Source organism: Moschus berezovskii, chromosome 20 (genome assembly GCF_049115385.1).
Source record: "Moschus berezovskii isolate FMDL1 chromosome 20, NW_MosBer_1.0, whole genome shotgun sequence".
NCBI classification, from domain to species: domain Eukaryota; kingdom Metazoa; phylum Chordata; class Mammalia; order Artiodactyla; family Moschidae; genus Moschus; species Moschus berezovskii.
In genome coordinates, this window is record NC_142479.1 from 48,914,262 (window position 1) to 48,941,365 (window position 27,104).

Here is a 27,104-nt window from a genome sequence, read left to right on the forward strand (position 1 = left end):
AGCTTTTTCACCTTTCCAATTTGCTTCAAATGTCAAACAATTGTAGAACAAGCCACACTGAGTTCTTGGTTAACTTCTACATGTAGTTGTAAGAGGATCAGCCTCTATGATTGCTCTGAACTGGTCTGTCACCTTCTAATGGTTGGCCACTGCGCTTCTCATCTTGAAGGCTTTTGCAAAACTTCTTGAACTACTACTGCACTGAACATTCATTAGCAGTTCCTGGGCCAAATGTGTTGCTGATGTTGCAAATTGTCTCTGCTGCTTTATGACCCATTTTTAATTTGAACAAGAAAATCGCTCAAATCTGCTTTTTGTCTAACATCATTTCTATAGTCTAAAATGCATATAAACAGCAAGTAATAACTCATTAGCAAAAAACATAAAGCAAGAAATGTGCATTGAAATGATGTGGAAGATAACCACTTTTATTTAAGAATGTATTCTGGTATCAAATGGCAAAATTCGACAATGCAAAACTGCAATTACTTTTGTACCAACCTAATAATTTCTAGCTATTTTGAATATTTGCAACTTTTAGCTGTCCAGTGAATGGCCAATTATACTTTCTAAGAACACGTATGCACAATCTGTTGCATATACTATACCTTCTGCCTATAATACCACTTCTCCATTTTCAATTTGTAAATTCCTACTAGATCCTTTAAGATTTCCACCTCTGGACTTCCACAGTACTCTATGCCAACCTCTCTCAGAGCCCACTCCACAATACATTATCATATCAGTTTACATCCTGCACTATACTGTAAGCTCCTTGAGGGCAAGATTTTCCTGTCATGGTATTCCAGAACATAGCATAGTACCTCAATTATAGCAGCCATTTATCAATATTCCCATTGTACCAAAAGATAAAAACTTAAAGTTGAGAAATCAAGAGACATCTACACTTTAGCTCAAATATTAGATTCAAAAATAAAGAACAGTTGCTACAAGAGAATGTCCCCACCTTCTTGCTTGAAAAAATAGATGTTTTTATCTTATTCTGCAACATGTTCATAAAGCAATAACCAAATCAATACTATTTAAGTGCTCAAAGTATTTTATATTTTTCTTCTTAATTTACTATCCCTCTTAATTGATCATCGGCTTTCTGTATTAATTACAACTTTCTATCTTCCCCAGAGAATCCCAGAGCAGAGCCAGGAGGGTCAGAGATATCCTCCAAATCTAAGCCCAAATGGCCAATTGCACTACAGAACCTTCCAACACTAAGATTCCCCATTCTTTACTACCAAGGCAAAATTCTGGGTATTTACAATTGACAGCTAGTCAACTGTTTCTATTTATTAACTGTACCTGACTATACTGTATAATTAAACATGGTTTTAGAAGTACTGGAACTTTTTTGTGGCTCAGCTGGTAAAGAATCTGCCTATGATGCAGGAGACCTGGGTTTGATCCCTGGGTTTATCAAAGAAGATCAACCTGAAAGATCCCTGGAAAAGGGAGAGACTATCCACTCCAGTATTCTGGCCTGGAGAATTCCATGGACTCGATAGTCCATGAGGTCACAAAGAGTCTGACACGACTGAGCAACTTTCACTTCACTTAGAAGTACTGGGTCTCCTACAATAACAAGTTCTTCAAGAGACCACTTTAAGTCCCTAGGCCTAAACCACTTTTAGGAAGTGAAAAGATAACACTCTCATTTTACTGATTGGGAAACTGTAATCTATAAAAAATTAAATCACTCAGGACATTAATGTTTCACACATCTATTAAACCAGACACAGTTATTTTGGGTCTACAAATCAGACAGTTCCCCAAATGGAACCATTTTAAACACGTGACACTTCGTAGTCATTTATTCTGTATTTTACCAGATTCTGTCATCAACATTCAGACAAGGCACCAGTTTCCACATTAACCAGCACAATAATATGATGTCCAATAAGCTGGGAGGTGTGATCATGAAAAAGGAAGCTGCCTTTTACCTTGGGAACTCTGGCTTAGCCGGGCTGAAGAGCGGGTGACTCGTGCAGATCGCCGGGATGTGCCATCACTTTCTGAACTATCTGTATGCTCAAGATCTGTAGAAAAATCGGAATCTTCGGTTCCATCTGAACTACTCCCTGCATTCCTCTGTAACATCATAGATTCAGACATTAGCACAGAAACATTTACTCTGTGGGTTTGAATTAACAGTGGAAATAAAACAGACTGTGATGCTGATAACACCAAGTTCAAACCTTCCTTTTATTTACTTAAATGGAACAACCGACAAATAATGCACTTTTATTAAATAAATACAGAAGAATTCTTACTGTATTATTATAATTCTAAAACAAGTTCATTAGGTCAGTACCACAAACTTTAATAAAGTATTCTACTCAAAACAGTCTGGTTGACATAAAACATGTACTTACAGTAAGTCAAGGGTAATGAGAAAAATGTTAGTGCTAGACCCCATTGAACTTTAGAGTAGCTTTTGTTTAAAGTCTCCATGAACAGCTATTACATTTTTAAAAACCACACAAATTCAAAATGTCATGGTCCTAAAAGAACTTAGGGAGAAAGAAAATAACATTCTTCTTTCTTACGTTATCTACTTTTAAAGTTTCTCCACTTGAATGCCAAAAGTGCTTTAAAAAAGGGGGGAAGGGAGTGACTTACACATGAAGACTTTTATAGGTAAGGATCAACAGAAGGTTGGAGAAGGCAATGGCAACCCACTCCGGTACTCTTGCCTGGAAAATCCCATGGACGGAGGAGCCTGGTAGGCTGCAGTCCATGGGGTCACTAAGAGTCAGACACAACTGAGCGGCTTCACTTTCACTTTTCACTTTCATGCGATGGAGAAAGAAATGGCAACCCACTCCAGTGTTCTTGCCTAGAGAATCCCAGGGATGGGGGAGCCTGGTGGGCTGCCGTCTACGGGGTCGCACAGAGTCGGATACGACTGAAGCTACTTAGCAGCAGTAGCAGCAGCAAACAGGTTTTTAAAAAATCACCTTCTCAATTAATAATTATTTACCAATTGTTAGCCTTCTGAGGCATGATTAGCCACAGAGATAACTTTTATCAACTGTGCTAATAATAAAAGTGTTAACTTTTATTAACACTATACTTTTTACTAAACCAGAAAGAGACACATATTTGCTAAAAACATAAAAAAAACAAAAAACAACACTAAAGCTTCAAATTATTGATATAAGTTCTTTATTCAAAATCCTAAGCACCAGCTGTGTTTAGAATTCATAATCTTTTAGATTTTTGGAAAGGAAAAATTTGCATACACCCTGCAAATAATACCCTTTCTGCAGCAAAATTTATAAACAATCACACTAAATGAGACACACAAAAACTGTAAATCGCCTCAGGACAGTTTAGGACAGGTCTTGCCACCAAATAAGCTACTAAAAAGCGTACATTTTCACAAGTTCTCTATATTTGGGAGCTGCAGAAAGAGAACTGTGGGCCTATTCCAAGGCACCAGTACTACTGTTGCATTTGGTGAGCCTTAACATAAATACCACCTATCAATGTACATCACTGTAGGAGACATTAAAAAGTATAAATACTTGAAAGCCTCTGGGAAGAGAAACATTTCTGCAGAAATGAAAAAAATACAATCAAATTTCCAAATATTCCAAGGCTAATCTGCCCAGATATTGAGTGGAGGCTCCAGAGACAGTCACAGCAAACTGACAGGATAAAAGGGGAGTCTGGAGACTCAGAGGTTAAAGCGTCTGCCTGCAATGTGGGAGACCTGGGTTCGATCCCCGGGTCGGGAAGATCCCCTGGAGAAGGATATGGCAACCCACTCCAGTATTCTTGCCTGGAGAATCCCATGGACAGAGGAGTCTGGTGGGCTACAGTAAACGGGGTCGCAAAGATTCGGACACAACTGAGCAACCTCACCTTAGAAGTCATCCAGTCCAATTACTCAGATATTGAATCCCTGATTATCTCTGACCATCACCTTCCTGGCTTAATCATGGAATTGAGTTCTTCTCTCCTGGCTTTTACTAATCTACTTCCCATCTTACTCCATAGCAGACTTAATTGCTCTCTCAATTTCCTGCCATTAAGCTTTGTCTATTATTGCCAAGTAGAGAATTTACTAGATCCTTTCAAGTTATTTACCAGTCTGTTTTCCCCATCAGACTCAGATTTCCTTAAGCCAAGGATCATGTCTAATTAATTCCTGAATCCCCAGCAGCCAGCAGGTAGCAAGCAGTCAATAAACATTTGTTAAACTGAATTAGATTTGTTCTGGAGTCCCGGCTCTGCAATGCCTAATTGAGTGGCTGGGGTACTCCATTAAGCCTGTTTAGCTGAGAAAGAAGGGGTGGGGGTGTCCTTGCTGCTGCTACTGCTAAGACTTCAGTCGTGTCCGACTCTGTGTGACCCCTGGGGTATAGACGGAAGCCCACCAGGCTCCCCCGTCCCTGGGATTCTCCAGGCAAGAACACTGGAGTGGGTTGCCATTTCCTTCTCCCTAGGTGATCTCATAAACCCCATCCTATTCTATAAAGTTTCTGATTTAACGAACTGCATTTTATAGGGTCTAACTAAGCAGACAAGGAAAAATTACAGCTTAGCAACAGGCCAGAGTGAGATCCCTTGGGAGTGGGCGCTGGTTCTCTACCACCCAGTTCTCGGCTTTGTTGTGTCCCCCGCGGGGAAAGGAAGGATGCTCCAAAACTCCGCCTCTGTGAGCATCATCAGACGGAAGGGAGGGGATTCGAGCCACCCAATCGCGGTTCCGATAAACCGCGCCCCCACAGGACAGACTGGCAGGCCTAGCCAATCAAGAGAGGAGAGATCGTTCTCTACGGCCTGTCGGACAGCGATAGAGCCGGGCCCAGACACCGCCCCCACACGCGGGGAGGTGACCGTTGAGCCCAAATGGGCGGTGTCACCAGCCAATCAATATGCTTCTAGACGTTTCAGCGACCAATTAACGAGAAGAACGCCTCCGAGCCAGGCAAGCAGAGGGCGGGAATAGTTGCAACCATAGGCCGAGGCCAGGGTCGGGCCCACATTTTTCTGTTGGGTATGGACAGAAGAGGGTTGCTAAGCTAGGTTCGGGGGAGCGGGAAGTTGGAACCCAACCATTGTGAGGCGTGGCCAAATGCGTCATGTTTCTCAAACGACTGTCCTTAGAAACCCGCCGTCCCTCCCGTCCTGTTCCTCTCACCTTCCTTCGAGGCATTGCCGGCTGCTGCGGCCCGACGGTTATGATTCGGGCAGCGGAGGCAGCAGCAGGAACGGTGGCTCCGGCGGGCTCCGTGGCGGCCTCTGTAGCAGTCCCAACCCTGCGGACGATCCCAAGTGCCTCCTGCTTCTCAGCGTCTAGAGCCTTCTGCGCAGGCGCCGCGGGCTGAGGCGCTTTTTCCTCCACTTCCGGCTGGGGTTTGCGTCACTTGACGTTACGGGTCAGAGAGGATGCTGGGAGGTTCGTTCCCCTGGTGAGGCTACTGAGCGCCATTTTGGACTTGGGCAGGAAGTGGCTCCGGTGGTGGAAAGTGGGGCCAGCCATGTTTAGTTGGGGGAATGGCACCCTTTGTAGGCGTGGGTAGCCATTCCTGTTTGGGGCAGAAGCCTGACAATTGAAGTTAACGGTTCTCATCTTTACCTTGGGCAAAATTTCCCTTCCTGGTCGTTTTAATTTCTGAAGTCGAAGAAGGAAAGCCCCAGAATCCATCAGGTTGCTGAAATTTAACCCCTTCGTCGCCGAATTGGCTGAAGGACGTTTCCGTTTATAGGCATAAACTCAAAGTTGGGAAGGGATATTTTGCAAAAGAAACAATTTTAACACCTATCCTGTGTCAAAATGGTGAGGAATGGGAGCTTGGGAAAGGACCGAAAGGATAGCGTCCGTCACCGGGAAGTTTCTTGTCTGCTAGAGGAGCCATTGTTCTTGCCCTTTAGCAAACATAAAGTAAATTAATTCGTTCAATCGCGAAAGGAGATCGAACCATTCTCCAGAAGCTGTAGCTCCAAAGAAGAGCCAGTTTAGCTCTGTGGCGAGCACCCGTCTCCTTACCCCATCCTGTATGGGTATGAGAGCCTTGGGTGGCCCGCAGGATGCGAATGTGTGTGCATCTGTGTGCGCCAGAGCCTCAGAAGCTTTAAACCTCACGAGCCCAAGTGACCTCTCGAAATTCAGCTGCTTCAGCCAAGAGTTGGGGGACGGAGGAACAGGAAGGAATATTTTTAGTAAAGCTGGATCTCAGGCACTGATTTTTAAATAGTAGTGAGGGGGCCTCGAAAGGAGAAGTTGTGGAGATGTAAGGCTAGAAGAGTTTAAAGGCTGGGAAGTGGATAGCAGACGTTGAGGATTTGAGTGAGTGAGTGAGTGAAAGTCGCTCAGTCGTGTCCGACTCTGCGACCCCATGGAATTCTCCAGGCCAGAATACTGGAGTGGGTACCCTTTTCTTCAAGGGATGTTCCAACCCAGGGATTGAACCCAGGTCTCCCGCATTGCGGGCGGATTCTTTACCGGCTGAGCCGTAAAGGAAGGCCGCTAAGGATTTAGCCTTGCTGAAAGAAGAGCCTTGAGAGGACCAAAGCTTGACCCGGAGCGCATGGGTGGGATCCAGGCAGGCTCAGTCATTAATTTAGGATCCTGGACCCCAGTGTCACCTGAGGCTAGCTAAAATGGAGATTTTTTTCCCCCTGGAGCTGAGATTAAGAGCAAAGCAGCATAAGGCAAACATTTGATTGATGTGCTAAACAGAGGACTCTAAAGGATTGAAGTTCCAGACCCTTAGCTAGCACTCTCCTTGGAGATATTCTGCATGCTTAATCCCTCAGTCGTGTCTGACTCTGCGACCCCATGCACTGCAGCCCGCCAGGCTCCTCTGTCCATGGGATTCTCCAGGCAGGAATACTGGAGTGGGTTGCCAGGCCCTCCTCCAGGGGATCTTCCCAAGCCAGGGATCGAACTCTGGTCTCCCACCTTACAAGCGGATGCTTTACCGTCTGAGCCACCAGGGAGATATTCTGGGCTAGTGTTAAGGCAGACAGCTTTTGGTATTTTGTTTTTTATTATTTTAGCTTTTAGTCTTTACTATAGATACCTTTGAATAACTTACTTAGTTTGAAGTGCACATAAGATCTTATTTGAAAAGGGCTCCTGTTTATTCTTCTTTTGTATCCCCTCAGGACTTAAGCATTTAATTTCACACTATTACTTTTATTCTGCACTTACTGGTATGTTCCTAAGGTTATTTTTGAGTCTTCTGGTTCCCCCAGCTGTTGGTCAGGAGCTCTTATGTTAACAGCATGTCTCACTTCTTTAATACCATCCTTAATAGTACTCGGTCCATTCTGTGCTGTGCTTAGTCACTCAGTCGTGTGCGACTCTTTCCGATCCCTTGGACTGTAGCCCGCCAGGCTCTTCTGTCCATGGCGTTTCTCAGGCAAGAATACTGGAGGGGGTTGCCATTTCCTTTTCCAGGGGATCTTCCTGACTCAGGAATGGAACCCACATCTTTTGCATTGGCAGACGTGTTCAGCATTGGCAGATGTGTCCTGCGTTGGCACATGGATTCTTTACCACTACCACTAGCGCCACCTGTGAAGCCTACAGTAAATTCTTGCTGGTCAATCATAATAGGTTTACTGTTTCACAGTCTGAATGTATAGCACTCAAAGATGGTGCAGTATGCCTCCCTGGAGATTAGTGTTTTAGAGTAAAATCTTATCCCGACTTAAATATTCATCATACAGACACCAACATTACAGATATTCAACATTAATTAATCACTTACACTGAATTTTCAAACACTGCAGCCAGCACTAAAAGGGTCTACAGTTTCATTTAGACATGGTTCTTGCCCTTGGAAAGTGTACCCTCTAGCAAAAAGATGGAAAAACTAACACCAACGGGATAGAAATGTGATCGTAAGAAAAGTGTGTACTAAAGATGAAAGCCAAACACCTAGGTATGTTTAGAATGGGGGAGGGGGAAATCCTGAAAGCTTTTTCTCTCTTCCTTTCTTTTTTTGAACTACACATAATCTTTACTTTGTTATTTTCATCATGACACAGTTATCACTCAAAGCAGGAACTGATGTTGGTTTCATCAGTTACCTTTTACTAGTTGCCCCCTGCCTGTCCTCATCTGCCAGACTTCACATAGGTAGCTCCACTGTTCTTCTTGCCTTTACACTTTCATACAGGCTTTTCTTTCTGCCTTGATGCATCTCTCAGCCTTCTTTAATATTTACGTTCTTCATAAGGTCTTTCCTGATTTATTCTTTCTAAGGTATTAGGGCATAGTGATATATGTTACTTTGCACTTACTACGTTATATGTTATATGTACTTTTTTTATATAACTTGGTAGATGTGCTGTTTCCCTCACTCAGTGCCTAACAAACAATAGGAACTTAACTCCTACTTATTTTATTCATCAACTCTTCTAGTGTCCAATACAGGGCTTTGATGTCAGATTTAGATTTGAATTTCAGCTCTGTCACTTTGTCTGCATTGCTCTTGGACAAGTTATAAAATTTGTGTCTCAGTTTTCTCATCTGTGAAATGGAGATACGAATAGCCACTTTAAGAGTTGTTATAAAGATTAAAGGAAATGATTGTTATAAAGAGCTTACTGGAGAAGGAAATGGCAACCCACTCCAGTATTCTTGCCTGGAAAATCCCATGGATGGAGGAGCCTGGGGGTCTAGAGTTCATGGGGTTGTAAAAGAGTGAGGCATGACTGAGTGACTTCACTTTAAAAAAAATAAAAATAAAGAACTTAGCACAATTCCTGATAGACTAAGTGCTAAATAAATGGCTGTTGTTATTCCAGTCATCCTAGTTATGGCTGTAACATCTTAATGTTTGTGACTGTAACTTTATATGGTCTCAGTGGGTTGTTTGCTTTTTTCTATTGAGCTTCACTTAACTCAAAAGATACAGAATGATTACCCAGGTATTATATATTAGGTATTGAGTCAAAGCAAGATAGACAAAACATCATGTTTCCCTAGGTCAGTAAGCTTGTTGTTCCAAAGTACAATAGAGCAGTAATGGAAAAATAGAAAAATGAGCGAAGTTCAAAAGTGGTACAGAGGAGGAAATGTGGGATTTTATCTGGAAGCTTTAGGAAAGTACACATAGAGGAGGTGAACTTCATAGGACAAATAAGTTTCCCTGCAGACAAGGAGAAGAAGGACTTTCTTACAAAGGGAACAGCATGTGCAAAAGCACAGAAGTGTGGAGCACCACTGTGTGTGTGTGGCTGAAGGCATGACTAGATTTGGAGTGGCTGACATAAAGAAGAGGCAGGAATGGTTTGGGAAACATTTAAATGTCCTGCTGAGGAGCCTGGGCCGAAGGTGAGGGGGAATCTCTAAAGGACTTTAAGCAGAGGAGTCCCATGATTAGGCTTGCACTTTTATAGAGATCTGTTTCTGGAAGCTGTGAGGGGGACTGATCAGAGTGGCAAGGAGACCAATCAGAACGCTGCCATAATAATAACCTTACCCAGAGTCGAGGAGGAACCAAACAGGGCAGAGGTAGCAGGGATAATCTTTTGTGTATGTTCTTGTGAATTTTCTTCCTCATATCTGTATCTCCTCTTCTCTGTTACATTTGAAACTTCCTAAAAGATCCCTCAATCGCCTTTCAGATGTTCCCCTTGCCAGTAAAATAATATATACCATATTTCAAATACAAAGTATAGTTGTCCATTGTTTGTTTCAAAGGCCTAGGAGTTCCTCGAGGTTGGGAGCCTTGCCTGGCTGGCCACATCGTCTCCAGCTTCTTTCTTGCTGGCATCTAAAAGGGCTCAGAAGATGGGATAGCCACTGCCAGGTGTTGGCTCAGTTAGGAAAGACTTGCACAGAACCAATCATCCTCTCTCCTCTAAGCCTCTTTCTGACCAGTAGTGGTTAAGGACAGCAGTTTCTTCTGTGTGCATAATAACTGTCCTGTAAGGTGAGGAAGCATGCCTTGACCTTTTAAAGACAACGCTGGTGTAGCCTGGCCAGTCTCATAACTTCTGAGTAAAAGTATTGACCTAGTCCCTAGCCCTCTGTGAAAATCTCAGAATTTGCTAATGTGACCATTATTCATATTAAAATCTTTTCATTTACAGCTGCCTTAAAAATAGAATCAGTGAAAATATATGTTTTTTTTTTATTGAAAAAAAAAAAATAGAGTCAGTGAGGTCATTCATGGTTCCTTCTTTCTTACTCTTGCTGGATAAGGCCAGGAATGTCTCTTACCTTCTTGGCCACTTGTTAATTTGGTTCTTGGATCACCTTGTCCACACCTACCTCCAGCCCTGCCCTGGGGGAAGGTATTGGACAGATCCCAGCAAGCTCAGGCACTGTTCCCCGCCTCTGCAGCTAGGGTTATAAATAACCACCAAAACTAAACAGTCAAATAACTACATTTTGAAAATTGTTCAAATTAAAAAAAAGATCACTCTGATCCTGACTGAGTAGCAGTTCTCCCACTCCTGCCCCTCATCTGCCCCTTTTTTTCACTTATCTACCTCTCTTCTCTGATCCAAGCTCCCTGGGGAAGCCAATCTAAGCACAAAGCCCTCATACAATGAAGACATCTTTTTCCTTATTTGACATGGGCAAAGCCCTCCAGGGCTGTAGTTATAGTTACACAATGTTGTTATAGCAGCAGAGGCCTCAGGGCAACATATGTTCCTGGCTGGTAATTGGGTTTGCTTTCACAGACTGTCTCTCCCTGTTTCTCTATGCCCAAATTCATTTATCAAGAAAACCAGGGAATTGTCATTATGGATGGGCCTTCATTTTTTTTTTTAATTCCAGCAAAACCAAATTCTTTTTTATTCCCAGGATGGAATGTATTCAGTGATCATGGGTTGAGACGTTTTAGACTGAAGTTATTTTCATTTATTCATTCAACTAATATTATCAAGCATCTGATAAGTGCTGTGAATTGGGTAGGAGCTGAGTGTACTCTGTGAATAAACAGACAGGTCTTTTCCTCCTAGAGCTGTCGATTTAGGACCAGTGTGTAATAGTGGGGGCTGGGGGAGTATGACATACACCTGCATCAACCCTCTCCACCTTTTCAAAAGTTATTAATCCAGTATAACACTAAATAAATATTTGAAAAAATAAGACATCCTTAACCTCATTGCTGCTATAGAACTGTTTTTATTGTTTGCATGTAGCCTTCCAATTTTTCTCCACAAGCATACATTTTATTATATGTACATGTTTTGCATAGATACACTCATTGCTTACATGAAATTCCATATTTTTTACACACTCTTAATATCTCCTTGTTTCCCTGTAGTCCTTGTAATTATAATTGCTGTGTAATATTGTAATGTGGCACTGTGACATAGCGTGCTCTGTTTGGGATTATTGAGGTTCTTTTAAGTCAGATAATGCTGCAGTGAGTGTCTGCATGCATCTGTAGCTCTCTTGTTTTTATTTCTACTTCTTCAACATTGCTTGATTTTTTTCCCCAAAGACTTGTCCAAATTTAAAGTGTCACCATCCTTGTGGGAGGATACCAATTTTAAGATGTTCCCAGAACTGTTACCACTTAATAAAATCTTGCAAGTTTAGTTTTTTTAAAAAAGAAAGAAAACTGCACCTCAAATGTGCTTTTCATTTTATTTCTAGTTAGGATGGACTTCAGTCTTCCATGTGTTTATTTACTAGTCCTGTTTCCTCTTCCATGAAATCGTGTGCATTACTCATTTCTCTACTGAGGTCTTGATGATTTTCAAAAGTTTGATTGAAAGACGGAGAGACAGATGCTTTGTCTGAGCCACATTCAGCTATGGAGTCCTTGTTATTGAGAAAGAACATTTGCTTCATAATGATTTCTGATAGTTTCTCCTTACTCTTTCTCTGGCTTCTCTGTTACCTCTAGTGGTAAAGCCTTTGTCGAGTATGCATGCTGTTGAGAAAGAGAATGAGATTATGAACAGAATGTGTAGATGACATGGGTGAAAGCAGCGAGGAAGCAGGTTATGTCTTTCCTCAGCAAGAACTGAGGAGCAACTTTAAAAGCGGTAGTCACTCTTGCCCACTACAGAAACTTTGAAGATGGCTTGTAGACACTATTTTCCTGATTACCTAGGAGAAATTGAGTCCTAGAAGAAAAAAAAATTCACAAACCAGTCAACTTCAGGAGGATGCAAAATGATCCTGCATTCTGCCACTTGTAAACTGAGGGTCATTTCATTTGTTAGGAGATGTTTTCCCCAGAATAGGGGCTAGGAATGGGTTTCTCTGAGTCACTTACACATGCTTAGTCAGTCTCCCTTGTGACTAATTGTCCCCAAATGTGAATCAACTGCCAGGGTGAGGGATGCAAGCTACAACTAGGAAAATAATTTCTCTATTTAAGGTAAATCAGCACATACATGGTCCAGACTAACAACCTTGGACTTCTTAGTCTTGCTCTAACCAACTGAGGTTACTGATCCAACCCAATCTCAGGGGTGAAGGATGATTTTCTTACTAGTCTGGAAATTACCTGGAGATGAGTGGGCATCTGGTCATTTTCTTTCTTGCCTAGCCTTGCCGGTAGATGTCACTACACCAGAGCATATTCTCCAAAGATAGGCTTAGAAGGAAAGAGAGGGCTTCAGAAAGGCCCAGTCCAACCATCTTGACCCTATTCTCCCATGGCTTCCATTAATAACTGGAAAACTATCAGGAATATGTATATACATGCTCCAGACAGTACTAAAGCCTGAACTCAGAAGGCCAAGACCTCAGGTTCTGGGCAGAGTCAGAGTTCTTATCCAGAGGCCTTCCCCAGATGGGGTGGGGCACACAGCTGCTGTAGGAAGGGTGGCAAGACCATTTCAATGGGGGTGTGCATATGATAGACTTATCAGGGAACAAGAGCCATAGTCTTGGGGCTCTTCCAAATGTCACTGTGGAGTAGATACCTCAAGCAAAGCACTCCACCCACCCTCCACCCTTGCCCCTCTGTCCGAACTGACAGGGGCCATCCCTTGCCTGAGGGTTGCCAGGCTGGGGCTGGTTCATCAGCTTTGGGCCTTCCGAGGGCCAGCCAGACATATAACCACACCCTCCAGGAAACTGGGAAAGTTCCTAATAGTTCAGACTGTCATTACTGTTTTCCTTCAAGACAAATATAAGTAGCATTAATAATCTGGGGAAAAGAGCTATTCTATAAAGACTTTGGTTCCATAATCTTCTGTAGGATAAAACTGAAATTCTTACCTGGCCTGACTACATTCTCCAAAGATAGGCCTGGAAGAAAAGAGAGGGCTTCAAAAAGGCCTAGTCCAACCATCATGACCTTCCCTGCATTATCTGCCCTCTGGTTAATTCTCCAGCCCATCCCACACAACCTCATTCTCTGTGTTTTAACCTCATTGACCCTCCTGCCCTAGTTCCTTCCACCTCAGGACCTTTGCACATACTCTTTACTCTGACTGGAAATTTCTTCCCTCATTCTCTTCTTCACCTCTTTCTACTAATCCTTCAGATCTAAAGTCAAATGTCATTTCCTCAGGGAACTATTTCCCAAAGCTTCTAGATTAGACCAAAGCCCTCATTTCTACACTGTTAGAGTACCCTGCATTTTTCTTCATACCAGTTGTCTCAGTTTATAATTATATATTTATTTGTATGTCTGTTTAATCTAGATTCTTTGCTTTCTGTCCTCGCAATGCATACTCTAAAGGTTTCATGAAAGCAATGTCCATTTTACTTACCACTGCATTCTTAGCACCTAGCAAGGTACATAGTGCTTAACAGGCACTTAGTCACTATCAGATATATGAAAAAATGGCAGTAATAATAATAAATGAAGGAAGTTAGAAAACATAACATTACTCTTGTACCCACATGCATATAGCATTTGTAGATGTGTCTATATAGTAACTAGTTATAGTCACTCAATTCCTAAGACATATCAGAGTCCAAAGAAATTTCTAAATTGGTCAAGAGGAAAGTGGAAGTTACCATATGAGGCAAAATCTTAAAGGCTGTGGAAAGATGGAGGCTGATACTCTGATCCATCCATGTGAAACTATAAAGGAGATAAGTACAGATTTATTTACTAAATCCCAAAAATCAGTGCAAAGGAAAATTTTTTGAAAACTAGACTATGGACTCCCTAGAGAAGAGACTGTGTTATTTATCTCTATATCCCCAACACCTAGCATGATGTCTGGCACATAGTAGGAGCTCAAGAAATGTATGTTGAACTATTTTGTTTGAAGCTTAAAGGAGGTAGACGTGGGTCTGGGGATAAAGTAGAATACAGTTTTTCACTTGGGAAATCTCAGAGGCAGAATAGTATGAATAGGGTCAAGAAGGGCTCCTTTACATGTATGGACAATAGCTATACAATAGACTGTTTCAGGGACATTAGGGCTATTCAGGGCCCATCCCTTGACCTTTTGAGATCATCCTTATACTATGCACTCTCACAAAATGCATCGTCTTTCCACCAGCAGGGACCAAACTCTAAGCTATATAAAGCATTGATCTCACCCTGCCTCACACTGTTATCTCCAGTGCCCTCCAGACTCTTGGACACATGCCCCGTTGGTTCCATGGGCATATTCTACTCTGGTTTTCACCAAAGAAGGGAAAAACCCAGAAGGTGGTGCCCTTCAATCAGAAGTAAAAATGGCTGCATCTCTCAGGGCAACCAGAGCCTGGGGCTGGTATTCCTGAGCCCACAGCAGGGAGGCCATTAGCCCCGGTCCCAAGAATCTCTGCAAGCAGCATCCCTGGCATTTAGCCTTCCATCCCTGGCACTTAACCTCAGGCCCCTTAAGTGGGGACATTTCAAACAGTTTTTCTTAGAGCCATGGAGGGTTCAAAAGAATTCTTCCACATTAAAAAAATAAATCCTCCAAAAACAGCTATTGAGCTGCTCGACCTCACTTATTTCTTCCCTCTCCCAGCAGTGTGGGGCTTAAAGTAAAGGTTGAGGACTTGGTTGTATGTTCATTAGCCTTGTTCCAGCCAGCTCTGCTGGTCTCATCCTACCTGGTACCAGCAGGGTAAGGGCTGTGTCTTGTCTCAAAGATGGGCCTGAAGGCATAGGCATCACAAAAATAATTTGACTCTTGTCAGTGGTATGCTGATGTGTCATGGAAACTAGTCCCAAGGGCTTGTCGCCTCTGACTTCCCCCCTCCCCTTACAGCAGCCTATAAATCACTGAGTATTAATATTGTCTGGAGGACCCTTCTCTCCCCACCCCTCTGGGGCTCCCCAGCAGGCAGAAGGCTGCAAACTAAGCAGGGAGAAAAGAAGAATGGGCAGCAGGCAGGGGTGCCCATCATTTATCAACCAAACACAGTGGTTGGTGGCTCTTTCCAGCAGTGCTCTGGCAGGCTGGGCAGGCAGTGCAGCCAGTGTTTTCTGTCAAAATGGAGAGCACAGTCCAGCAAGAGTTCCCCTTATTTGGCTGCCCCACCCCAGAAGTAGGGAGTCAAGGCGTGAGTCCTTTTCTTTTTTTTGGTTTTGGTGGGTTCAGAATTAAAACACACTTTTGGTCCTGGATAGATTCTTACCTCCTTCCCACCCTCTTCTGCCAAGTTTTCCGTGGGGCCTCCTCTTGTAGCTTCTCTTTTGACCCCACGAACAGCTTTCTCACTTTACTTGGCACATTACAGAAGTTTCTTAAGAGTCCCAGTTCCAGAGCTCTGGCAGACTTTCTTAAAGGGCACCCTCCTTCTCCTTTGATCTTCTCTGGTTTCTCCTTAATGGAAATCCCCCAGCTTCCCCATCTCTCTCTCTCTAAGGTAGGGAAAACTTGGAGAAAGGAAGTGCATTTAGTCCACTGAACGAGAAACCTGCTTTTGTCAAGAAGTTCCAAAAAAATGTTCCAACTCCCTCACCAAGAACAGCTGGAACCTGCCAGATTCACCTCCATAATTTCTGAGCATTGCTTCTCTGCAATATAAACAAAGTCAGAGTTCTAGGAAGTTTAGGATGCAGGGAAGTGACAGGGAGGCAGGGAAGTGGGTTATAGCATGACCAATCTGGACTGTCTTCCTAACTCTGACCTTCAGTTTCTGGGTAAGGAGTGGACCTCCAGGTCTGCATCCCTTTAACTTAGTCCTTTGAGTCCCTCCATAGTTACAGACATAGTCTTTGAAAGCAGATGGACCTGTCTTCTCTAGCTGCAGAAACTTCAGTACATTTCTTAACCTTTCTGAGCCTCAGTTTTCTCACCTGTGAACTGGGGATAGTTATGTCTACTGTATAGGATGCAATAACTGTGACTAACAGTTAAATAATATTATGTGGGCAAATTACTTAGCCTATAGGAAGCTCCCAGTAAGTAGAAGTGGTATTCTTCTATGCCTTTTGGCCAGGACACACGGCCTATAGCATCCTGAGTATATTGCTTTCTTCCTGGGGCCTTGATGTTAGCGTCTCCTCAGGTGGCACGAACTTTGTGGGCATTCTGAGGAACGTAGACTCACCACTGATTCAGAGATCCCAGGATTTCTAATCTATTTGGGGAAGAAATCAAAATTTGGTGTACACAGCCAAAAAATTTACAGGGTTGAGATCTAGACCCTGGCTTGACATTCTAGGCAAACACCAGTAGATCAGAGAATTGGATGGAGCTTCTGGGTGGGACTTCCAGGGAAGGTACCAACTTGTGTGATGCCATCAGACTGTCATGGAAGAAGCAAGACCAAGCAAAATACACACTGCTTTGTAGATTACCAGGCCTTTGCCTAAGTTGAATGGAAGCAGGGGTTACAGAGGCCACTGATGGAATGTACTGGAACATTCCAGGCCCTTCTGCTGCACAACACCACCCCTTGAGCTTAGAGCCATCAGGGTCTTCAAGGAAGAATTGGGTACAAGGACCTCCCCCTCCACCACACACAGCAAGAAATCACCTGCTCTGAAAGAAGCATTCTTCTAAGTGCTACCTAGTTACTAAGTGTGGGAGTGTCAGTACAGTCTTTTGGCACTTTTTCACTAGACAGAGAAACCTGGCTGCTAAGGCCATTTTATTGAGCAAGGAGCATCTTGTGAAAAAGAACTGCTGCTAAGATACCCACAGGAAAAGCCAGGAACAGGCACCAAATCAATCAGGGCTGAAGAGTTAGATGAGATGTAACTTCATTTTTCAGTAAGAAACAGATTTACAATGAAGCTAATGAAACTCAAGAGTCAGAGCCCCTCACTTGCACAGAACCCTTCCAAGTCCTTATCCCTAATTCTATAATTATTTTACTATTTAACTTGAGGAAACCTCAAGTGGTATAAGCCTTAGACTTTGCAGAACCTGAAGCCTTCCCTGCTTTTAGTCTGCAGGACTTTTAGCCTCAACCTTCAGGAGTGATCGTAAACAGTTGGAAAAACAAATATTTAAATAATCAACTTTGCCGCAACATTGCCAGATGCAGTGGCATGCCCTAGTAACTGACAAGAAATAACAGAGCAAATGTGTTCCTTTGCTTGGAACTGGGGAGAGAGGGGACTTCCTTGGTGGCTCAGTGGATAAGAATCCGCTTGCCAGTGTAAGGGATATGGGTTCGATCCCTGGTCAGGGAAGATTCCACATGCCTCGGGGCAACTAAGCCCAGGTGCCACAACTACTGAGCCTGGGCTCTAGGGCCCTCTAGCCGCAACTACCAAGCCCACATGCCGCTACTACTGAAGCCTGCAGGACTAGAGCCTGTGCTCCACAATGAAAAGCCACCATAGTGAGATGCATGCTCCACAATGAAAAGGAGCCCCAGCTCGCCACAACCGAGAGCAACTAAAGCTTGTGCAAAGCAACAAAGATCCAGCACAACCAAAAGTAAATAATTAACTTAAAAAAATAATTGGCGAGAAAGGACAAACATAAAATGACAGAAGAGGAATTATGAAGCTACTCATAAGCTAGCACAAAATAATGGGTCAAACACCTAAGTCCTGGAGGCATCATTACTGTCTCACAGGATTAGCTGAGGAATGCTTGCAGGAAGTGAGGTCTGATTGGAAGTTGGAGTTGATGATGAAGACAGTGGACAGGGAAGCTTGGTGTGCTGCAGTCCATGAGGTCACAAAGAGTCGCACATGACTGAGCAACTGAACTGAACTGAGGGGGGATATCATCTCCAAATCACAGAAGATAAAACTGTGGACACATCTGTGGTGATATTTTACAGTTATCTATTACAAAAGCCCTTTAGATAATATTCTTGGCTCTGAAAATAATTTCTGAGCCTATGTCCTAGGTCTGAAGGAAATCAAACTACAGCCCAACTTTCACATCACTTGTCTCTTCTGTTACATTTATAGTATCTTTGAATTGGATTTTATGGTACTTGATTCTTCATTTGGTACAATGTGTGAGGGTAAGGGAGAGGATTAGATGAAGAATGTTTAGAGTATTGTAGCTTATTTGCCCAGGGGTCATTGTATTTTTGAGACTGACCTGGATAAGGTAAATGGGAACAATGGTGGGGAAGAGAGAAGTCTAAAGTGGTGTGAAATGAATAGGCCTTTTGGTTTATATACAGTCTTCTAGGGATATACGCAACCAGCATTTCCCCTCCAGAGACTGATCTCTAAGGGACCTGGGAGAGTCATGTGTGGGGGATGCAAACTATTCCCACCAAGGCGCTGCTCTAGAAAGAAGATGGTCCCTCAAGGTACCCATAATCACATGACACTGTAGAACTAAAGTTTATTTTAATTTGCTTTTTGTGAAGCAGTATCTGCATGCTGGTCATAGTGCTAGGTGTACATTAGACTGAGGACCAAGACATGCCTGTTTTCCTCGAGAAACGTACATGTTTTAGTGAGGAGGACATTTATGAAGAATGCTAACCTGGATATTTCATAAGTCAAAGAACCAAATTTTTTGTCTCTCACAGTGACCTTTTATGGATATCATAGGGGTATGTATATCTTTTTCATGAAATGTTCCCTTAAAAGATTAGCAGGGTCTGACACACATCAGAGATCTCTCATCCATAAACATATCTAAGTCCTTTTTTAAAAGCAGCTTGATTGAGGAATAAATTATATACCATAAAATCACTTATTATACATGTATAATTCTATGATTTTTTTTAAAGTTTATAGAGTTGTGCAACCATCAGCATATTCCAGTTTTAGATCATTTCCATCACCCCAGAAAGTTCCACTGTGCCTGTTCGCAGATAATCCCTGCTTCTACTCTCAGCTGGGAGCAACTTCTGATCTGCTTTCTCTATAAATTTGCCTTTTCTAGAGAGTTCACATAAATGGAATCATATAATATGTGGTCTTTTGTATCTGGCTCCTTTTACTTAGCATATTGTTTTTAAGGTCCATCCACATTGTAGCATATATCAGTAGTTTATTTCCTTTTATTTCTGAATAGTATTCTCTATAAATTCTTTTAGAAGTTATTTATGTTTTGAGGCAACACTGACCAGGATGCAGGAGCCCTGGTCCTCTGTCCTGCCTCTTATTTGCCAGCTGACCTCTACCAAGTCCTTCCCTTGTCTTGACACCCACTTCTCCATTTGTAAAATGAAGGGACTAGACTGATCATACACAGTCTCTAATGGCTCTTTGTATTTTTCATGGAGTGCCCCTAGGTCCTGTATACCAAAATTTTGATGTCTCTGATCCCACATTTACCCTTTACCTATGGGTCAGGAAGATCCCCTGGAGAAGGGAATGGCTACCCAAACCAGTAATCTTTGCCTGGAGAATTCCATGGATAGAGGACCCTGGACTGCCCATTGGGGGTCACAAAGAGTTGGACAAGACTGAATGACTAACACTTTGACTTTTTTTTTTTTTAATATGTAACAAATCCTTTATTGTTAAGGATGAGGAAACTTCAGTTTTAAAAGGCTGCAGTTCAGCAAGAAAAGTTGATTCCCACTGAGAGGAAAAGAAGAGTTAAGGAGTGAACATCACCCAGTCTGAGAGATGGAGAACGAACAAGTGAGATAACTAAGCAGAAGACAGAAAGTGGTGGGCTGCAGCAAGGGACAAAGTGTGTCAGACAGAGCACCGGAGGTCAAAATCCAGGCCACAGTTATCTTGGGAGTAATGGGGCAGGGATGCAGGGAAAGGGAGGCCCCAGAGTGGGAGAGATGTTGAGGGCTAGCCCCCCTCCCTACTCTGTTCCCATAACCTCATTCATTCCCTCAACACTCCTTCTCAATCCCTCTAAGGCTGCTCTGCTCCTTCAGCTCTGACCCCATTTCCTCAGGATCTCGTTCCCTGAGGAACCAGGCCTGACATTTCAGACAGAGGCTGAGGGAAGGAGGTAGGTCAGAAAAAGACACTGTGTTTCTGCGTCATTGTATTTTTTTGCCTTTATTACTTAGGAACCCAGGGCCAAAGATGTAAGTACTTATACATTTACCAGGAAGTTCAGAGATAGTCCCAGATACCAAGGAATATCAAGACTTCTCTAATCTCTGCTGCACAATTGCTCCTGAGTATCAGATTCTGGAGAATAAAAAAGGTGATTTGGAATTTTCATTCTTGTTGGTTATTGTGGCATAAATGTACAGGGTGAAGGATCAAGGTGCCCCAGAAGTAGGGCCAGACAGCACCTTCAGAACTGGAAAGCTTCTCTTGACTGTGACAACCCTGCTGCTGCTGCTGCTAAGTCGCTTCAGTCGTGTCCGACTCTGTGCGACCCCACAGACGGAAGCCCACCAGGCTCCCCCGTCCCTGGGATTCTCCAGGCAAGAACAGTGGAGTGGGTTGCCATTTAGCCTTCTCTTAATTCAGTAGCCAGTGGATCCTACAGATCCTCTGATCTTCTAGAAATTTCCAAAGCCTTTCATCGTTGGTAGCCCTTCAGACATCTGCAGCTTTTAAGACCCCAGGCCTTATAGGGACTGCTTTGGGAGGGGCTATACCTCTGACCCCACACTTGTAGGAAAAATAATTCGAGTCTTCATTTATTTGTGACAGCTGTGGACATCCCAAGAGCAGGCTAGGATCAAGGGGCTGAGCATTTGCTGTTGGAACCTTCTGAGGTAAATAATTCTCCCATAGATAAAAAACAATTTATTGATATACTTGGTGTATGTAATCCTCCACTTTTGATGTTTTTGAGTGAGTGCCTGCCTCCGACCTCCCTGAAAGCAGCACCCAGAACATGTCTCAATCAGAACAGCCTCTAGACCACTTCTGCTTACAAGCTTCAGGGCCTGCTGGGTTATGAACTCCAGAATAGGAAGTACATCTCTGAATATTATTGTCATTCCATAGTGCCTAGTTCTGTGTCTGGCACATAGTGGTCATTTCAATAAATTTGTGACGCAAATTAATTGGTGACAATCATGCTGATAAAAATGACAGAGGGACAATGACAAAGGTTTTCTTGAAGCTAGAAGATGCTTTTAAGGCAATACATCTCCCTTTAGCAGCACGCAGTCTCCCCCAAACCCTGGCTTCTTCTTCTTTTTTAAAAAAATGTTTTTGTTTTTTTTTAATTTGGCTCTGTCGGGTCTTAGTTTCAGCATGCAGGTTCTTTAGTTGCGGCATATGGGATCAGTTCCCTGACCAGGGATTGGACCCAGGCCCCCTGCATTGGGAGCATGGAGTTTTAGCCACTGGACCACCAGGAAGTATCTAAGCCCTGGCTTCTTTAATTAGAGGAAACAGGAGTTGATCTTCAGATGAAGTCTTTATCCTCCCATCATGCCCCTGCCAGGAGAAGCAACCAGTGATAGAGAAGGGAATGAGAGACAGCTGCTTGGGCATGATACCTGGGGTAAGGAGAGGACAGGGATCTCCTCCGCATGCCTGCCTTCGCATTCCTCCAGCTGGGCCCTCTTAGTGTCTTTAGCCAGCTTATCAAGAAGGAACACAACTCTCTGGATTCAGAAGATCCAGTTCTTCAGCTGTGCCACCCCCACCAACTCTTCTTCCACTGTCTAGGCCCTCTATTCTTGGTATTTTGGCTTTAAAATGAAATGTAAACTCCATATCCTTGAGACCACCCTCTTCTCTCCAAAGGAAGAATGCCACTGCCCAATAATATGCCATTTTCTTTTTAGAACAGCTCTGTAAGGTTGATAAAGCACAGTTGATTCTGGCACAGAGAAAGGAAGTCATTTGTCCAAAGTATTTCAAGATTCCTCACTCCGGGCTTTTACCTGTAACACACACCATATGGCCCAGCCAGTAAAAATCACACATCATCTTCTAAGACTGCCTGAGAATTTACATGTTGTGTCCTAAAATGGACAAAGTTGTCAGGTAAGAACAGATTTTAAGAGGCCAACTGGCCCACACCTTGGCTACCAGGTAAGTTAATTGTCTAGAAGTTGAGTGTGTGTTGAGAAAATACTTGAATCTGAAGTCAAAAGACCTAGGATGTTTGTCCTGGGTCTGCCATTTACTAAGTGGACAATCTTGGGCAAGTCATCTAAGCCTCTGGGACTTAGCCTTCTGTAAAATAGGGACAATAATATTTTCATTTTCTACCTATTGTACATATAATAGTCTACCTATTACATACTTGTGAAAGTTAAATGAGATGGTGTATATGAAAGCTATGAAGTACGAGACAAGTGTTAATTTTAACATCTCAGCCAAACTGTATCTTTGGAGACTCTTTATGTAAAATGTAAATAGTAATCCTTCTTTGTTTATAAGAAAGTTTTACAGTGACAGAGATTAGGAGTTCATCTCTGGAGTAAGGCTGCCTGAGTAACCTTGAGCAGTAAGCAATCTTGCTTCTTTCTGAAGCCTCCATGAAGAGACAATACCCATCTCATAGGTATGCTCATGAGAATTAAATGAGGCAATGTATGCATGGTGCTTAAGATATACCTCTCATGGAGAAAGAAACTCAGTGAATGTTAGCTGCTACTATTACTGATTTTATTAATGAAGTGTGCCACAATGAGGCAGTGTGGTCCATTAAGATCTGATAGAGATCTGAGTCAAGAATAAAAAAGATTCACCTTTTTGGACTTCAGTTTCTCTACCTGAACCATAATAAAAATCCATGGTTTCCTTTTTCCAGATTTTCATGGGGATTAAAAAAACATATATGAAGACTTTGAACTAACTGGAATGTTATAAATTGTAAGATTTTTTTTAATTGAGTTATTTATTAAGACTAAATTTTTATCAGTTCATCAATTTTTTTCATTCCTATCTGCCTTTGGTAAAGTTGTCCACTTCATAGAAAAGAAGTACATCTCCCTGTCAGTAAAAAAGATTTCAAATATCATCTTAAAGTACATTCTACAAATCTACAGGAATATACTCTTTGCAAAGAAAAATTTTCTTTAGGCTGTTCCATATCCTCAATTTGTTTTCTGTACGTAGTCTGATTTTAATATTCATCCAACTCTTGAATTTCCACTTTAGGTATTATCTGCTTTCAATATTTAATCCCAAAAATGACCTCTCATTGCCTTGCAGCATGCTTCCAGATTACCTCCTTTTTTCTGATTATTAATAGTTAGTATGGCTTCAGGGAATACTTTCATTTTAACATTAAACTGGGAAAAAACAGAAATAGAAAGATAAATCTGTAGCAAGATCAAAAATAGATATCATGGCTAAATATAAATCTGGAGGGAATTATCTAATTATTTGGATGGTCCCTTATCACAGACAATCTAGGATTGATTGTCTTTCACTTTTTCCACATAAGAGAAGAAAATGGTTAATGAATACCAAGAGTAATAATTTTTCTTTTGAAGAGAATAATTTTAAGCAGTAACTTAAATGCTTTTTCCCTCAAACGTCTCATGTATATATTATAGCATGTGATTTTCACAACGGCGTGCATTCTCTTTGTGGCCCATTCAGGTTCATTTTGACTTGTAGGTCAGAGAGCATTGAGCTGGGAAGACCAGGATTTGGTTATGGAGTCACTGTGTAGATCTGCTCAACTTTCTCCGTTACTTTGTTCCTTCCACTCTGCTGAACATACTTGGAATGGACAACTCTGCTCCTTTTCAGTCTCAGTTTAATTTACAAGCTAGCATGAGTTTTTAGGTTGGACCAACACCAAGTAAGGACTTAGATATATGAAGAAAGACAAATGTGGTGCCACATGAGGCACAGTAGCTATTAAGTTCACGGATATAATGCAAATCGCATGCAAATGTTATGCAAACTTTTCATTAATTTGTAGAAACTTACTTTAGAACTTGCAAGCAACATTGAGATCCTTATGAGGATTTAAAACTAATGTTTTTAGGTTAAACCAGAAGTAATGCTTTTTGAAGTTATTGCTTTCTTCATACTTACCGGACTCAACTGCTGAAAGTTTGACATTCCTCCCAGCTCCCCATGATGATTTCACTAGTACTTTATTCCATCTTACACCCGGCCCCGGCCCCGGCCCCGCCCCCACTTTGCCTGACGTCACGTGACATCGTATTTGCATACTACCTGGGACTGGGTGTGACTCTCCCCTTTTCTGCATCTTGTCATTGGCGGTACCGGAGAACCAGCCCCCTTCCGGACGGACCAATCAGCGAACTCTCGGGCGTGGGGCAGCAGGCGGTGGTGGGATGGAGGTGGGGTCTTGGGGCTGGATCGTTAGGCATATTAACCAATCATCCTCTGGTAGGGGAAGATCAAGCCACGGATTGGTTGGGAGGAGGGGTCTGGGGATCCGTAGGCCAATGAGGGCTTTGGGCTGAGGGGGCCGGTCTCCGCCCCGTAGGGCAGATAAGCAGCTGCAGCGGGGGTTGGGGGGCTGTGTGGGGCTCGCTGTGGGTCCGAGGCAGGCGAGCAGTTGGGCCGGCGGGCGATGGCGGGGGCCGCAGCAGGCGGCAGAGGCGGAGGTGCCTGGGGGCCGGGTCGCGGAGGGGCCGGGGGGCTCCGGCGGGGCTGCTCTCCCCCAGTCCCTGCCGGCTCCCCCCGGGCGGGTCTGCAGCCTCTCAGGGCCACCGTCCCCTTCCAGCTGCAGCAGCCTCACCAGCGCCGGGACGGGGGTGGCCGCGCAGGTGAGCCGGGCCCGGAGTGCGTGCCGCTGAGGGAGCCTTGGGGGGGGTGCGACTCGCGTGTCGGGGGGAGGGGTGTGGGAAAAGTGTAAGGGGGAAGTGGAATAGGGGCAAAGGAAGAGAAAGGGGGTCGCGCAGAGTCTGCGAGGACGGAAGGAGCGAGAGCGAGGAGCGGTGAACGCGGAGTGCACCGCCGGGACATAGTGCAGGGGAGTCGGGCCGGGAGGTGAGGGGAAAGTCCTGGCAGATGGAGGCTGGCTTTGGGGGCGTAACCGAAATGTGGGCAGAGATGTGGTGTGGGGGTGAATAGAGGATGCACGGGTGGCAGCGAGGTGTGAGGCGCATGATGGGGGCGCCCTATACAGGAATTGCACTGGATCGGGGAGCCGGTGGGCGTTGGATGTCTGCACGCTGAGGGGGAGGGGCATGGAGGAGAGCCCCGTGGAGCCATGTGTTAGTTCTCCAACTTGAGTTTGGCCCCAGCATCCCGTTCTGCAGCTCTGGAGTTCCTTTTCCCACCACTTCATATGCGCTTCGCTTTATGGCACCTCCTGGAGCTTGTTTCTTCTAAGCCGTTGGAATAAGTTTAACGGCTTCTACCACCATACAAACGCTCCGCTTCTACTCCCTACATTCCTGTTGGTATGGCCCAAAAGTTGTATTTTCCCAGATCACAGACCTGGTTAATATGGTTGTCTCATTCCAACCATCGCGCGCGCGCACGTGTGTGTGTGAAGGTGTAGGATCTGGGTAGTTTGCCCCCTGCCTTTCCGTTCTCCCCCCACCAGTGCTGTTTTGTCCTGAGCTTGTCGGTCAACGTGGCAGTGGGGTGAGGGCTACAATCGAGTGCAGTGTGGCAAATACTCCCACTTTCTCAACAGCACCAAAAAGATGTCTTAATAGCAGCTTAACGTGGTGGATGTGGTTGGCAAAGAGCAAGCTTAACCTTGCTTTCACACTCAAAGTTGTAATGGATCCCCTGCAAATGCAGGCAGTTAGGAATAGGAGAAGGAACCTACTTTCATGAGGAGATTGGCAATAAATTGAAAGTGAGGCTTACATTTGATTCACACCAGATGTGAAAAGATCATTGCACACTTCCAAAGCCTCAGGGTCCACCAAATATACAAAAGTCATAGTCCCTGCCATCTGATGGTTAATGACATTCTTTAAACCAGAGTTTCTCAGGCTTTTTGTGATTACTAAACTTAGTTCCAGCTCCTCCTAAAAGTGTAGTTGCTCCGGTGCCTTCCTAGGTAGGAATGGGATTAAGAGGGTCTCTGAACTAGAACGTCTTCGTCAGTCTGGACTTCATTGTAAATGTTAGCATTGCATCTTAGAACACAGAAACTTGGTCAAATCTGGTAGCAAGATGGTAACCAACTAGTAAAAGTATGCCTAGAGTCTGACGATGTAGAGCAAAACAATGCCCAGACAAACTCAGGCCTATCGTGAACTGCTCTAAAGCAAACCACAAGAGTACAAACCTGTTGGTTTTGTTTGTGCCTCCTTAGAGTCAGGGAAGTTAGTAGAACAGCAAGCACCAGAACGTAGTCACTTTTAGTGGGCATCAGCAGAAAGCCTGCCTGTGTAGTAGTTGGAAATCTATTAACAGTCATATTTTAAGAGCAGTTATGTTGTGTTTACTATAGAACTAACATTAAAAGGACAAACACTGGTGGATATGGTGCAAAGAAGAGTGTAACTTTGGATGACTGAGTTCTTTATGTGGCCAGTTCCTTTTTTAGGGCTAGGTACCCTAAGATACTGGTGAAAAATATAGGAGGCTAGAGCTCTGCATGATTTGTTGAATGATTTAAGACAGATTGAGTGATTTCTTGCTTATAGATTGGGCTGAAGGATTGTTTCTCCTCCACCTATAGTATCCCAGAGGCACTAATAAGGCACTTACCTGGTCTGTAGTGGGATTATTTGTAGGTTTGCAGTGAAGCAGGAGAGAGGAAAGAGAGGAGGAAAGAGCAGCCTGAGCCTGTGAACTTATTTGTGACCAAACATTAAAGGAATGTCCCTGGCCTTTGGTTTGGGAGTGCATCAGGTCTTCTGCATGTTAACTTTTACCTTTATGTGTGTTCAGATTTTTTCCATTCCTTGGCCTTGAGAAGTGGCAGAAGTGGTTTCCTCTGGGCCCGAAGGGTGTATGTGATAGAAGGAAATGCTTTGTGGTCATAAACCCTTAAGAGAATGACTTTGGATGCCAGAGTTACCTGGGTAT

General features: G+C 43.5%; 2 protein-coding genes across 4 annotated transcripts in view; one reads left to right on the forward strand and one right to left on the reverse strand.

Moving 5' to 3' along the window:
- Nucleotides 1-5,346, reverse strand: part of KAT7 (lysine acetyltransferase 7) — a 38,780-nt gene extending 33,434 nt beyond the window's left edge. For both annotated transcript variants that reach the window (XM_055407594.2, XM_055407593.2), the window contains exons 1-2: nucleotides 5,165-5,346; nucleotides 1,956-2,103 (exon numbers count right to left, since the gene is read on the reverse strand). In XM_055407594.2, the coding sequence (XP_055263569.1) occupies nucleotides 1,956-2,103; nucleotides 5,165-5,179 (163 nt within the window). In that variant the 5' untranslated portion in view covers nucleotides 5,180-5,346. The remainder of the gene's footprint in view (nucleotides 1-1,955; nucleotides 2,104-5,164) is intronic.
- A 19,280-nt stretch (nucleotides 5,347-24,626) lies between these two features.
- The window catches only part of FAM117A (family with sequence similarity 117 member A), a 44,202-nt gene continuing 41,724 nt past the window's right edge, over nucleotides 24,627-27,104 (forward strand). Inside the window, exon 1 of one of the 2 annotated variants that reach the window (XM_055407595.2) lies at nucleotides 24,627-24,874. In XM_055407595.2, coding sequence (XP_055263570.1) covers nucleotides 24,679-24,874 — 196 coding nt within the window. In that variant the 5' untranslated portion in view covers nucleotides 24,627-24,678. The remainder of the gene's footprint in view (nucleotides 24,875-27,104) is intronic. The other variant, XM_055407597.2, reaches the window with a different exon arrangement.